The sequence below is a fragment of the Dictyostelium discoideum genome (assembly GCF_000004695.1).
Source record: "Dictyostelium discoideum AX4 chromosome 5 chromosome, whole genome shotgun sequence".
In the NCBI taxonomy this organism is placed as follows: domain Eukaryota; phylum Evosea; class Eumycetozoa; order Dictyosteliales; family Dictyosteliaceae; genus Dictyostelium; species Dictyostelium discoideum.
Genome location: NC_007091.3, coordinates 4636787 through 4652160, shown reverse-complemented (window position 1 = coordinate 4652160; position 15374 = coordinate 4636787). Strand labels below are relative to the sequence as shown.

Below are 15374 nucleotides of genomic sequence, written 5' to 3'. Positions count from 1 at the left end.
TTTTGGTGGGGGGGGTGGTTAATTTAATTATTTTTTTATTTTATTATTTTTTTTTTTTTGTAATTATTTTTAATAATATATAATAAATATTATAATTTGAAATAGAAAAAATGTATTTTATAAGTATAATAATAATTAATTATTAAAAAAAATATAATTGAAAAAAGAAAATGTTTTAAACAATTCTATTTTATAATAAAAAAATGAATAAAAAAAAAAAAATTAATGTAATAAATTAATATAATAAAAAAAAATTAATCCAAAAAAAAAAAAAAAAAAAAAAAAAAAAAAAAAAAAAAAAAAAAAAAAAAAAATTAGTGTTAGATCTGTTTGAAAACAAAGAGGTTTTTTACCCCCCCCCCCAACCCAAAAAAAAAAAAAGTTTTTTTTTTAATTTTTTTAATTTAATTTTAATAATTTTAATAATTTTAATAATTTTTTTTAATTAATAAAGGAAAAAAAAAAAAAATTGTTTTAAAAAAAAAAAAAAAAAAAAAAAAAAAATGTTAAAGAAAAAAAAAAAAAAAAAAAAAAATATGTTTATGGAAAAAATATCAAAAAAAAAAAAAAATCTGAAAAATCACAAAAATCAATCATTGCACTTATTATTAGATTTGATTAAAATAAAAAAAAATTTCCTTACAATAAATATCGGTTTTAATGATTTTTTAAATAAACAGATAAATAAATAAAAAATTGTTATTTTATAAATTAAAGATTGACTACTAAAATGTATAATTATATCTATTTTTTATTTTTTTATTTTTTTATTAAATTATTATTATTCCCTTATTATAATTATTGATAGGTTTTAAATGAATTGATTTTATAAAAATGAATAAAATCATATATTTATATAAAAAAAAAAATTAAAAAAAAAATAAAGGAAAAATAAAAAAAAAAAAAAAAAAAATTTATAAAAGGAAGCCGATACATAAATATTATTTATTTTAAGAATCGGTATTTCACTAAAAAGAGGCTTAATTTTAAATAAATATTGTTTTAGATCATCCAATGAAATTGATATACTTTGGTTTTTATTTTTTTTTAATTTTTTTCATTTTTATTTTAATAATGACCCCAAATTTTATCTATAGTTAAAACTTTTTTTTTTTAAAAAATATAAAATATATTTTTTAAAAAATAATTAATAATAGATTCATACTCATATTTATAAATATTATTTTAATTGAAACAACAATTTTTTTTTTTTAAAAAATAAACGCCGAGAACTATATTAATTTATTATAAAACTCAAAATTTTTTCATAGTTCAAAATGAAATTATTGACATATTTGTGTAAAAAAAAAAAAAAAAAAAAAGATTACTTTTTTGATCTATTATAATATAAAAAAAAATAGGTTGGGGGGGGGGGGGAAATAAAAATAATTTTAATTACTTGTATACTTCAAAAAGATTAATGATATAATTCTTAATAAATGTTTTTTAAAATAGTTTATAATAATAATTATATTTATTTTTTTAATTTTTTTCTTTTTTTTTAAAAATTAATATTGGTCAATTTTTAATTGGGATTGGTCTTTTTAAAAAAAAAAACAAATCCTTTTTCGTTGAAAGTTATGATTAAGTATAAAAGGAATATATTACTATCTTGTGAATAATCTTTATTAATAAACTTCAAATTGGTCAATTCAAATTTTCTTTAACCTTCAAAATATTAAGAAATCCTTTTTTTTACTATTGTTTAATAATACACTTTAAAAGGTAAAAAATCGACAACTTTTAAAATAAATAAATAATTGGTATTTAAAAAAATCAAAAAAAATTTAAATTTTTTTATCTATAAATTAATTTTTTTAAATTCAATGGTTTTTAAATAATTTAATATGTGGTAAAATTAAGTATTACTATTAAACAATATTATTGTACTTAAAAAAATTATAATTTTTTAAATTTTCTTTTTTTTTTATAAAAATAAAAAAAAAAAAAAAAATTAATTTTATCTCGGTGTGCATTAAATAAATTTAGAAATAACAAAAATAATAATAATAATATTTTTTAAAATATTATAAAATTATTTTTTTTTTTTTTTCTATTTTAAAATAAATAAATAAAAAAATTATTATTATTATTATTATTTTTAAATTATTAAATTTTTAATAAACTCAAAGGGTATTGTATATACATTTTTTATAAATACCAAAATCTTTAAAAAAAAAAAAAAAAAAAAAAAAATAATCACCCCCATTGTGGTGGTCCAATGAAAATAATTTTAATTTTTTTATTTTTTTATTTTATTTTTCACCCCCAACAAAAAAAAATCATCACCAAACACAGAAACATTCTTTAAAAAAAAATGATACTAACATATGTTATTTTAATTTTATTTTTATTTTTAATTTATATTTTTTTTTTTTTTATTTTTTTTTTTTATAAATTCAAAGAAAAATTTATTTTTTTTTATTATTATTATTTTCATTTTCAAATATACTAAATTCTATTTATTATATTTTTAATTTATTTATTTATTACTATTATTTAAATTAAAAAAAAATTGAAAAAAAAAAAAAAAAAAAAAAATAATTAAAAATAATTTAAACTTTTTTTTTTTTTTAAACAAATAAATTTAAAAAAAAAATAATAATTAAAAATAATTTTTTAAAAAAAATAAATAAATAAATAAATAAATAATTTAAAACTTTTTTTTTTTTTTTAAAAAAAAGATGGATACAAATATTATTAATCATTATGATATTATTATAATTGGTGGTGGTATAGCAGGATTATCAGCAACTAGACATTTATTATTAAAAATGCCAGAATTATCTGGTAGGATTGCAGTGATAGAACCAAGATCAGAGAGAAGAGATAATTTAGATGAAGATTATAAAGTTGGAGAATCAACAGTTGAAGTTAGTGCAATGTTTTTCGCCAAAGAATTAGAGTTACAAGATTATTTAATAGAGAATCATCCACCAAAATTTTCATTACAATTTCATTGGCCAAGAGAATTATCAAAGACTGATACCATTGAAGACTACTATAGTACATGGGCAGTAAAGAATCCAGATATCCAAGCTTTTCAATTGAACCGTTGCAAGATTGAGCGTGATCTATTGAAAATGGTAATTGCCCAAGGCGCAGTCTACTACCATGGTAGAGTTAGAAATGTTGATAATTTAGATAACGATGATATGAAATCAATCGATGTTGAAATTCTAAGTGAAGTTGAATCTGGTGCCGATTTCAAATTACAGCAATCAATTGAACGTATAACATTGACAACTGATTATATTGTGGATGCAAGTGGTAGAAACTTTACTGTTGGATCTCGTACCGATAACATTTTAAAGGATCCAAAGCATTTATTTGGTCTGGATAATGCAAGCACTTGGGTGAGAGTGAAAAACACAGAGAGAAGTTTATTCGATTTCAAAAGTCAAGATGTGACATGCTCTTGGACCTACGATACCAATCATTTCTTTGGTCCAGGCTATTGGATTTGGATGATCCCCTTGGAAAGAGGCTCTCGTGATTACAGTATTGGTGTTTCATATCATCGTGATAAAATTCAACCTTCTCAATTAAATTCATTGGATAAATTCATGTCATTCCTTGAAAAGAATCAAAAACTACTCTATAATCTAATTAAAAGTGGTGAAATTGTTGACTTTCATCGTTGGCCAAAACTTGCACATACAAGTAAAACCTTTTTCTCTAAAAATAATTGGTGTGTAATTGGTGATGCTGCTGCAATTTTCGATCCTTTCTATTCAACTGGTATGGTAATGATTGCTATGGAGATCGAGTGTCTTACTGAAATGTTAAAGTTTAAACTTTCAAATGCTGCCAATGACTATCATAGACGTGTTGAAGCATTCGATAAATTAATTAGATGTGTAACACAAATTAATAATCATTTAATCAAAGATCATTCAAATCATTTAGGTAATGCTTCAATTATGAGTTGGAGAATTTATTTTGAATCTTCAACTTATTTCTCCATATTATTGCCTGCTTACATTGGTAAATATCATCTTTGTCCAATTTTCTCGGATCATTTCACTACTGATCATGAAAATGGTTTAGCATTACGTAATCAATTATTGGCAACTTTGGATTATGCTAATGAAAACTCTATAAACATTGGATTCATGGATAATCATAGAGGTGGTCAATTATTGGGTGATTGGAGTCCAACTTCATCTTGGGACTATGATCATGCTCTCTCACTTGCAAAGTATGGTCATAAAAGATTAAATTTACCAAAATGTTTATCTTGGTCCAATTTTTATCTATCTCTAATCATTTGTAAACTATATTATCGTGTCTATGGTATTGGTGCATTATGGAATTCATCTTTCTTCAAATCTTTATCAAATACAACCTATAGATTCTCTAAATTTTATTTCCTTTCTAAATTACATTCTTTTAATATGATTGGTACTCCAAATAATGATTATTATGATAAAATTCAAAAAGATTTTAAATCTTATAACTATAATCAAAATAATATTGTTGATTGGAAGTATTAATTTTTTTTAAAAAAATAAAAAAAAATAAAAAAATAAAAAATAAAAAGAAAAAAATAAAAATAAAAATAAAAATAAATAAAAAAATAAAAATAAAAAAAAAAAAATATCTTTTTTTTCACAAAAAACAATCATCGAAAATTTTTGATTGGTTTTTTTTTTTTTTTTTTTTTTTTTTTTTTTTTATAATCTTTTTTTTATTTATTTTTTTTTTTTTCACATTATAATGTTTATAAATATAACAATTTTTAGATGAAAAAATTATTTTCCAAGTTTTCAAGCAAAAAATTAAAAAAAAATAATGAAAACAAAGAAAATGATCAAGATAATGAATTTTATAATTCAAAATATAAATTAATTGAATATGATTCAACAATTAAAAGAGATGAAAATAATAAATCAATTACATTTAAAGTTTGTGAAGTTGAAAAAAGTCCATGGGGAATAAAAGATAAATTTTGTATTGAAGAATTTATAAACTTGGAAAATGAAAAAACAGGTGATGATGCTGAACAATATAAAGTTTTAAAAACAAGTATTACAGATGGTGATGGTGATGATTTAATAAATATTGGTTGTGGTTCAAATAGTTTTATATACTCTGCTTGGGAAAGTTATAATAATCATAATCATTTAGTATTACGTCCTGATAATATCTGGATGGCAATATTAACTCAACTATCATTCTACATAAATAAAAACTCTGAAGAATTACGTGAAAAATTTGTAGATTTTACTGGTAAAAAAGAATTAATAGTTGAGACTGATTATCCGATATTAGAAGCACCTTTTGATGAAGTTGTAATTGAAATGTCAAATCGAATTCAATCAAATATTAAAGATCCATCAATTAAAGATTTAATTATACCAGATTTTACAACTACAACAGAATCTGATAAAGTTGTATTTTCAATTGCGTTAATGTCAACAATGAAGAAATATTTCGATTATCAATGCATGTCATCTTGTGGTCTTCCAGAAGTAACATTATTAGGTGAAATTAATGATTGGATAAATTTAAAAGAAAGAGTTGAAAAATTAATTCAATTCGATAATAAAGATTGTGAAATTAAAAAATGGTTAGTTTATTTATTACCAGTGATTGATAAATTCATTGATTCTGTAAATGGGAATCCTGATACAACTTGGTGGAATCAGATGGTTGATTATAAATCATCATCTGGTGGATCGATTTTAACAGGTTGGTTAGCTACTTTTTGCGTGTTCGATATCGATGGTAAATACAATGATAATTTAATATTATGGTGGAGTAATAAAGATAAAAAATATAAATGGCCTAGAGTTAATGGTGATTCAATTCCAAATGGTTTTATATCAGCTCCAATCAAATTAATTCAAGGTGAAATTCAATATAATAGTACAATTTATTCAGGTCATTTCGGTTCAAAACTTTTAGATAATAATTCAAAATTAATACCTTCATTAGATTGGTTTATTATTGCCAAACTTTTATAAAATGAAAATTCCCAGTATTCCAACTTATTAAAAAATAAAAAAAAAAATTAAAGTGTACACTTATTTAATCCTATTTTTATTAAAGTTTTATCTAATTAAATGCCAAAATAAAATGATGTCATAGATTGATAATAATTTGAAATTAATACCATTATTTTGGGAATTACTATCATTACCTAAAAAAAAAAAAAAAAAAAAAAAAAAAAAAAAAAAAAAAAAAAAAAAAAATAAAATAATTAATTATTTTTAGTTTTGAGAATTAAAAAAAAAATAAAAAAAAAAAATAAAATAATTAATTTTTTTTTTTTTTTTTTTTTTTCAAACTTATTTTTTTTTCAAGTTTGAATTAAAAAAAAAAAATAAAATAATTAATTTTTTTTTTTTTTTTTTTTTCAACAGATTTTAAATCACCATATTTTATTTTATTTTATTTTTTTTTATAAAAGGTAATGATAATAATTCTCAAAAAATGAATACTATTTTTAATTATAGAGTAAGAAGTCATAGTGGTTTTGTTAACAATGATTCAAAAGTAATTAAATACAATTCTAAAATTAAAAGAGATGAAATTAATAAATCAATTTCATTTAAAGTTTGTAATATTGAGCAAAATAAATGGGAAATTAATGGTAAATTTAAAGTTAATGATTTTTTAAATGCTGAATCTTTTAAAACAATGGATCCATCATTAAAAAATGGAATTGATATAGGAGTTAAAGTATTGCAAACAAGTATTATTAATGATGATTTAGCATGTTTTGGTTCAAATAGTTTCGTATACTCTGCTTGGGAAAGTTATAATAATCACAATCATTTAGTACTACGTCCTGATAATATCTGGATGGCAATATTAACTCAACTATCATTCTACGTAAATAAAAACTCTGAAGAATTACGTGAAAAATTTGTAGATTTTACTGGTAAAAAAGAATTAATAGTTGAGACAGTATATCCAATATTAGAAGCACCTTTTGATAAATTAACCATTGAAATGTCAAATCAAATTCAATCAAATATTAAAGATCCATCAATTAAAGATTTAATTATACCAGATTTTACAACTACGACAGAATCTGATAAAGTTGTATTTTCAATTGCATTAATGTCAACAATGAAGAAATATTTTAATTTTGTTTTTAAAACATATTGTGGCCTTTCAGAAGTAACATTATTAGGTGAAATTAATGATTGGATAAATTTAAAAGAAAGAGTTGAAAAATTAATTCAATTCGATAATAAAAATGGTGAAATTAAAAAATGGTTAGTTTATTTATTACCAGTGATTGATAAATTCATTGATTCTGTAAATGGGAATCCTGATACAACTTGGTGGAATCAGATAGTAGATTATAGAGAACAATCTGGTGGCAATGTTTTAACAGGCTGGTTAGCTACTTTTTGTGTATTCGATAATGATGGTAAATATAATGATGATGAATATACAGAATCATATTCTTTTGAGGAAGAAGAGGATTTTCCATGGCCAAGAGTTAATGCTGATTCAATTCCAAATGGATTTGTATCATGTCCAGTTTTACTCAAAGATTTAGATCAAGAATATAATAGTATAATTTATTCAGGTCATTTCGGTTCAAAACTTTTAGATAATAATTCAAAATTAATACCATCATTAGATTGGTTTATTATTGCTAAACTTTTATGAAAATAAAATTAAATTTAATTAGACCTTTTTTTTTTCTTTTTTTTTAGATCGATTAACCTATGTATTTTTTGAATATTCTTGATTTTCTAAAATTGTATTCAACGTTGCCTCTTTTTTTGGTGTTTTTGTTGTGGCACCAGTTATTTCTTTATATAGTAGTTTAAAATGTTTAAAATCCAACATATTATTTAGTTTGCTTATTTTTTTATTATTCAACAGATGATGGTTAAAAAAAGAAATTATTAAAAAAAGGAATATTATATAGTTGTGAAGTTATAATTTTGTTTTTATTATCTTTTTTATTGAAATTGTTTAATTTAACCAAATATTATTTTTCTATTTAATTATGTTTACATTTTCTGAAAAATAAGGTTCAATTTGATGTTTAAAGCCATTGGAAACATATACTTCCTTTACAGTACTGGGAATTGAACCAATAATTAATTCATGTTTTATATCACCTAAACCCAACGATTCAACACCATCTGGTAATATACCTGGTGATAATATTTGATTGAATCCATCTTTTAAAGAGACACTCTTTACAGTATTAGGAATTGAACCAATTATTAATTCTTGTTTTATGTCACCTAAACCCAACCATTCAATACCATCTGGCAATATACCTGTTATTAATTTTTGATTGAATCCATCTTTTAAAGAGACATAAGTTACAGTATTAGGAATTGAACAAATTATTAATTGATGTTTAATATCACCTAAATACAACGATTCAACACCATCTGGTAATATACCTGGTGATAATATTCAATTGATCCATCTTTTAAAAAGACATGAGTTACAGTATTAGGAATTGAGCCAATAATTAATTTTTGTTTAATATTACCCAAATACAATGATTCAACACCATCCGGTAATATACCTGGTGTTAATTTTTGATTGAATCCATCCAATAGCATTACAGTTGGTGGTAATTGATTTTTTTATAATTTTGATAAAATATTAAAATTGTCTTCGAATGCTATTCATTTAATTTCGTTGGGTTTAAGAACATCACCCTTTTTATAAATAAAAAACTTTAAATTACCCTATATTTGAAAGTTAGTAATGTGAATATCATTTATAAAAAAAAAACTGTTTAAAGCTTACATTTAAAAAATCTATTATTATTTTCATCGATTTCAATTTTAAATGTACAATTATTTAATGTATAAATTGATTTTAATTTATTTTTAATATCATCAATTATTTGATAATGGAAATGAATGATTTGATTATCGTATTCATTTAATTTATTTGAATTATCAATATTACTATTATTATTATTCAATACTATTAATGATTGTTGATATTGTTTAATAATTTTAATAGTATCTCTATCAATAACAAAATCATCTCCAACATCATAAAGTTGTGGATCATTAATAGTTAAAATTTGATTTAATTTTTCAATGATTGTAATATTATTTTCATTTTCATTTTCATTTTCATTTTCATTTTCATTTTCATTTTCATTTTTATTTTTATTTTTATTATTAATTATTTTTGAAAGTATTTCATTATCATTATTGGTTGAAGAAGTTATAATTGTATTTATTAATGTATTATTTTCATAGGTTGTTTCTAATTGTTTTTTAATATCTAATTCTATGAATGAAATGATATCATGAATTTTTCTAATTTCTCTTTTTAATAAACTATTATTAATATCAAATTGTGATTGAATATCATTGTATTTATCATTTGATTGTTTTAATATTGTTTTATTATTTTCTATTCTTTCAACTACTTTTTGATATACATCATTTTTAAAATTATTCATTAATGAAAGAATATTTGATGTTGATTCTAATGTATCAGTTCTATGACCATGGTGTTCACCTTTACTTGATGTACATTGAATACAACATGGTATTAATTTACAATCCAAACAAAAGAATACTATATCTTTGTTTGGGTGAAGTGTACACTTTTTATTATTATCAATATTATTTATTGTATTTTGATTGGATATCATTGTTTTGTAATTATGTTGATTGAAAAAAAAAAAGTTATTTTTGAAATTTTTTGGTATGAAATTTTTTATATGAGAATGTATAACCACCATCAAAATTAAAAAAAAAAATAAAATAAAAAAAATCACTTAAAAATTAAGAAAAAAAAAATAAAAAAAAAAAATCATAAAAAAATTAAGTTTAAAATACAAACCAAATAAAAAAAAAATAAAAAAAGATCTCAAACCAAAATAAAACTATCATTTAAATGGTTTTGTATCAGCTCCAATCCAATTTATTCAAGGTTAAAATCAGTATAATAGTACAATTTATTCATACCATTTTGGTTCAAAAATATTGGATAAAAAAAAAGCCAAATTTTGGTAATGAGCCAGAGACTGGTTTTTTATTATTAAATCACATGAAGAGTCAATATGACTTTAATAATTCATTTTTTAAAAAATCATCAACATTAAATTCATTTTTTAATTCCCATTTGTTTTGTTCAATATTACAAACTTTAAATGAAATTGATTTATTTAGTTAAAGTTTGTATTGAAAAAGAATAATTTACAATTAAAAAATAAAATACTATCATTTGTCATTTAAAAATTCAATTTGATATTACTTTTTTTTTGGAAATTAAAATAGAATCTTAAGGTCAAAGATTTTCCACAAATTTTAAATCAATCCATAAACAATACAGATACCATATGGGTGATTCAATTTTTTTTTTTTTTTTTTTTTTTTTTTTCACCTTTTGGTATTGATTTCTTTTTTTTTCAGAAATATCAATTGAACCGAATATTGATTAAACAATTCAAATAGTGCATTTAAAGCCACGATACCACCGTGAATTGGAGCATTGTCCATTACCAATAATAAACCAGGCTTGCAAAATCCACTTTCCAAAAGTTCTCTAACATATTGAAAGAAGTCTTCTGTATTATTGGTTTTATCACGGATTTTATACAAACAATCATCCAAACAGATGGTGAAAAACCCATGTAGGTCTCAGAAATGCTGGTGCTATTAGTAACATAAACCGGCTCTCCAATTGGTCCAACGTCTTTAGATATCCTTAATTCTAATAAAAAACTTTATTAGTTTTAATTATTTATTTTGTAATAAAAAATAAATAAAAAATTAATAAATAGTTATATAATTACCTTATAATGTTAATTGTGGAAAGGATGGAAAGAAAGACAAATATTAAAAAAAAAAAATTTATTAAAAAAAAAAAAAAAAAAAAAAAAAAATTTAGTACAAATATTTATATTCAATGTAAAATAATAAAATATAATACCTCTAGAAGAAAATGAGCATTCATTCTTTTAGGTTTCATTATATTATTGCTATTAATACTATTATTACTACTATATTGCTATTGCTATCACTATTGTTACTATTATTACTACTATATTGCTATTGCTATTACTGTTATTACTATTATTACTATTATTACTATATTGCTCTTGCTATTACTGTTATTACTATTATTACTATTATTACTACTATAATGCTATTGCTATTACTATTATTACTATTATTACTATTACCATTACTACTATATAGCTATTGCTATAACTATTGATATTAATATTTCTATTTCTATTACTATTATATGTATAATTAATTATATTATTATTTTGGTTTTATTAATTATGTTTTTTAAATTGTTTTTATTATTATAAACTAAAAGTGGTTTTTTTTATTTAAAATAAAAAATGATCATTTGATTTTAACCAAAAATATAGATGTGATGGTTTAATATTATAATGGCCATAGTTTTTATAAATGAACAATTGTATTTCATTTTATTTATAGTTGGTTAAAATAATGAGTGAATTTTTTTTTTTTTAACTGTAAAACATTTCCCCTTTTTTTCAAATAAAAAGAAAATTAAAAAAAAAAAATCAAATTATAATAAATTAAAAAAAGAAAAATAAAATAAAATAAAAACAAAATCTTTGATCAAAAATATATTAACTCGGTTGCAATGAAATATTTTAAGTATTTAAATAGATTTTTTTTTTTTTTAACTTTAATTATTTTATTCACTCATATTTTATTTATCTATTATTTTTTTTTTCTTTTCATATTTATTTTATTTATTTATTATTTATTTAATATTTATTAATATCATTTTCGTTTATATATTTAAACATACCTCAATTTTATAATGGACTCAATCAAACTATATTGTAATCACAAACTCAATAGCAATTGCACCAGCCAAAAAAGAAGGGGTGCTACACCATGCCAACCATGCCCAGGATATCCTAAAAAATTAAAAATTTGTTTGAGTTGTTCCTTTCATCCAAAGGTAATTTGTTTATAAAATAAATAATAAAACTTATAATAATAATAATAATAATAATAATAATAATAATAATAATAATAATAATAATAATAATAAATAATAAAATAAATAAATTTTTTTTTATTTTCAAAGAAATTTTAGTATAAAAATTTTTATTGTGTAGTTTTAAATTTTTTAAAATTAAAAACAAATAAATATTCATAATAATTAACTTAGAAAGTTTTTCAATATTTTAAACCCTTTTTTCATTTTTTTTATTTTTTTTTTGTTCGACTTGGGTGAATTTTTTTAATTTTTTTTTTTATGATTAATTTGCTAAAAACGCACAATAATTTTTTAGATTTTTTTTTTTATTATTTTTTTTTTTAAAAACAGTGTTTTTTTTTTTGATTATTAATTTTTTAAATTTCATCAGTCATGGCCTGAGATCCCATCACTTCATTAATTTCATCGTTATCAGTCATTGCAGTTCCAGGTGAAGGTGGTTGTTCAACACATCTACTGATATCTGGAATGTTTGGAAAGAATTCATTCTATTTAAAAAAATTAATAATGGTATTAGAATATAATGATTAAAAAGTTTTGTGCATTTTATATTTGTAATTGAATATTATCTTACAAGAATTTGGGTAACATCATTATAAAATGAAGCTTGGTCATCTACCATAAACACTGGTATATTATTATTTTGAATTGAATACATGTGGAAATGACTAAATAAGCAAAATATAAGTTGATCAACACAAGTTTCATGAAACATAATTGAAATATCATTACCTATTGGTGAAATAGTACAAGGGGTATTGATACTTGATTGTGGAAATTGAAATTTAAAATCATCTAGAGTTTGTTGAGTCTTTTGTAAATAAACTCCAAAATTATTACCACTTAGTTGAATTATTTTTTCAGTGGCCATAGAAGAGAAATAATTATTCTTCAATACTTGTGAAACTGAAATGGCAGGAATTGGATTGGAGGTAATTGTCATAACAGGATCTGATTGTGAGTCTCTTTGATAAGGAGTAACAATAAGATTTATATTTGAAATGATATTAAATTTAGCTGATAATTCATACGGACATTGGGATGATTGTAGACATATATGTACTTTATCTTTTACACTTGGGAATACATCGATTGAAATTGCCTCAGATTTATAACTTAAGGCACCTAATGGTGTCTGTACAGGTTCAACAAGGAGTGGAGCATTTTTGGTTTTATAATTTGATTGTGCTGGTTCAATAACTCTTTTTGGAAGTGGATTTTGTGTTGTTGGTATTAAAATTTCGAATCCCATTGGAATATATAGTTTTTGGATGTTCAATTGATCCTCTATCCAAGAAAAGTCTATTTCAGTTCCTGCTGTTGATTGTGGGACACCAGATTTTACTTGATCTTGGGCTATTCCTTTTCTTGTCCATGATACATGTCTTTTCATATAATCAACTAAATAACCAATACCATCCATGCAAAAAGCTGCCCCTCCTCTTGATTCTAATTATGAAGTGTATTGTATCAATAAAAATATTCAAATTAACGATTAATTAGTAATAATTATAAATAATAAATAATAAATAATAAAAAATATATAATAATAATAATAATAATAATAATAATAATAATAATAATAATAATAATAATAATAATAATAATAATAATAATAATAATAATAATAATAATAATAATAATAATAATATTATTTTATCCTACCTTGAACTCTTTGCCAATTTAAACCACCTATACAAAAGATTTTTTGTTGACCATTGTTACTGGTACCATACATGAACTTTGAATGATCTTTTGAGGCACTTCTTTGTTGATGGTCATTTAGGAATGGATAATTGAGTTTAAATGTTAATGAGAAAGTTGTATCTACATTATTACCAGGAACTACATTATTAGCAAATCCTTTATTTGAAGTCATTGTTTGAGACATCCATTTTGAAATACTACTGTAATATTTACCGATGTATTGCCATAAAATTTCAATGTTATTCATTCTTGCCAAGTTATGCTGAGAGGTTCCAGCAATAATATTTCTCTTTTCTGGTATTGGAGTTTGAACAAAGTATTCACCAAATGAATGTTTCTTTGCTCTATAATAATGATAGCTTGGTAAATTTGGATCCAGATCTGATGAAAATTCAATATTTCCAGCCACATGACGAGCCTGGGAAATACAAAAAGTGGTATAATTTGAGTGAGTATAATTTACAACTATAAAATAAACAATAATAAAAATAATTATACATACCAATTTAGCCCATTGTAGAATTTTAATAATTCTTGGGAGAGTTTGACCAACAATAAAATTATCAACAATAAAATTACCCTCAATAATTGTATCGATTTCTGTAAACTGTTTCGTAGCTATAATATTATCATCTGTTACTGTAACCAATATATCGGTTGTGTCAACATTATTAACATCTTTTGTACTTTTGTTTGTTAAAGCACTTAAGATTGAACCAGTAATCACTTTAGAATTTATTGTTCCAATTGCAGGGTTGGTATAAATCAAAAATTTAGGAATAATATCTAATTCAGCTGGTAACAATGTAATACAAATTGAATGTTGTAAATATTTATCTTTGGAGGTATGTAAAAAGAAACCATCCATAGTTTGAGGTGTGTGGGGAATACTATGAATAACATGAATACCACCTTCTTCGTTCCAAATAAAAAATCCTTTTTCATGTGCACTTCCTGTTGAGTAATTGTCATCAAAAGCATTATTGTAAGAAATACTTGAAAATCGAAGATCATTCACTTGACTGAATGTTTGAGTAATTGGAGATTCCTGGTTTTGATCTCTCATATCATAATCGCTCAATTCAAAAATTTTTTCATTTAGGTCCTTTAAATTACTATCTGTATAAAAAGATGAACCACCATTACCAGCATCATTAAAATGTTCATAAATCCACCAATTAACATAATTTACAGAGGGTATTAAGTTTGGGTGTGGTGATTTTGCATAAATATCACTGTATAAACATCTTGGAGGTTGACATTTAATTATTGAAAACAAAATAAATAATAAAAATATAGTAACCAAATATTTCATTCTTTAATATTTATTTAATTATTTAATTAATCGTTTCTTGCTTTTTTTTTTTAAAAAAAAAAAAAAAAAAAAAAAAAAAAAAAAAAAAAAAAAAAAAAAACCAATAAAATAAAATAAAATTAAATAAAATAAAATGTTCAAAATTTTTTAGAATAAATCATGATTGGTTTGGTATTTTTAGCATCAAAAGATATTTCAAAGAAAAAAAAAAAATAAAAAAAATTGATTTAAAACAAGATTTTGCTCGTTTTTTTTTAAAAAATTTTAAACAATATACACTAAAATATTGATGGCGTTTTTTTAATGCTTCATAGTAAACATTAAAATATTGATTGTTTTTTTTTATTTATTTAAAATTATTTAAAATAATTTTTTTTCTTGAATGTTCAATATTTTA

General features: G+C 21.4%; 6 protein-coding genes across 6 annotated transcripts; 3 read left to right on the top strand and 3 right to left on the bottom strand.

Moving 5' to 3' along the window:
- Window positions 1–2684: 2684 nt before the first annotated feature.
- Window positions 2685–4496, top strand: DDB_G0290825 (hypothetical protein; the record flags this gene model as incomplete). The annotated part of the gene is made up of 1 exon (XM_630464.1): window positions 2685–4496. The coding sequence occupies one exon, from the start codon at window positions 2685–2687 to the stop codon at window positions 4494–4496; it is 1812 nt and encodes a 603-aa protein (XP_635556.1).
- Window positions 4497–4745: 249 nt separating this feature from the next.
- DDB_G0290823 (hypothetical protein) lies at window positions 4746–5969 on the top strand (the record flags this gene model as incomplete). The annotated part of the gene is made up of 1 exon (XM_630463.1): window positions 4746–5969. The coding sequence occupies one exon, from the start codon at window positions 4746–4748 to the stop codon at window positions 5967–5969; it is 1224 nt and encodes a 407-aa protein (XP_635555.1).
- Window positions 5970–6438: 469 nt separating this feature from the next.
- Window positions 6439–7632, top strand: DDB_G0290821 (hypothetical protein; the record flags this gene model as incomplete). The annotated part of the gene is made up of 1 exon (XM_630462.1): window positions 6439–7632. The coding sequence occupies one exon, from the start codon at window positions 6439–6441 to the stop codon at window positions 7630–7632; it is 1194 nt and encodes a 397-aa protein (XP_635554.1).
- Window positions 7633–7689: 57 nt separating this feature from the next.
- Window positions 7690–7815, bottom strand: DDB_G0290819 (hypothetical protein; the record flags this gene model as incomplete). The annotated part of the gene is made up of 1 exon (XM_630461.1): window positions 7690–7815. The coding sequence occupies one exon, from the start codon at window positions 7813–7815 to the stop codon at window positions 7690–7692; it is 126 nt and encodes a 41-aa protein (XP_635553.1).
- Window positions 7816–7968: 153 nt separating this feature from the next.
- Window positions 7969–9610, bottom strand: DDB_G0290817 (hypothetical protein; the record flags this gene model as incomplete). Its single annotated transcript, XM_630460.1, has 2 exons — window positions 7969–8387; window positions 8743–9610. The coding sequence occupies 2 exons, from the start codon at window positions 9608–9610 to the stop codon at window positions 7969–7971; spliced, it is 1287 nt and encodes a 428-aa protein (XP_635552.1).
- A 2701-nt stretch (window positions 9611–12311) lies between these two features.
- DDB_G0290837 (hypothetical protein) lies at window positions 12312–14977 on the bottom strand (the record flags this gene model as incomplete). Its single annotated transcript, XM_630459.1, has 4 exons — window positions 12312–12443; window positions 12530–13404; window positions 13621–14080; window positions 14165–14977. 4 exons carry the CDS (start codon window positions 14975–14977, stop codon window positions 12312–12314), a joined length of 2280 nt encoding a protein of 759 aa, XP_635551.1.
- Window positions 14978–15374: the final 397 nt, after the last annotated feature.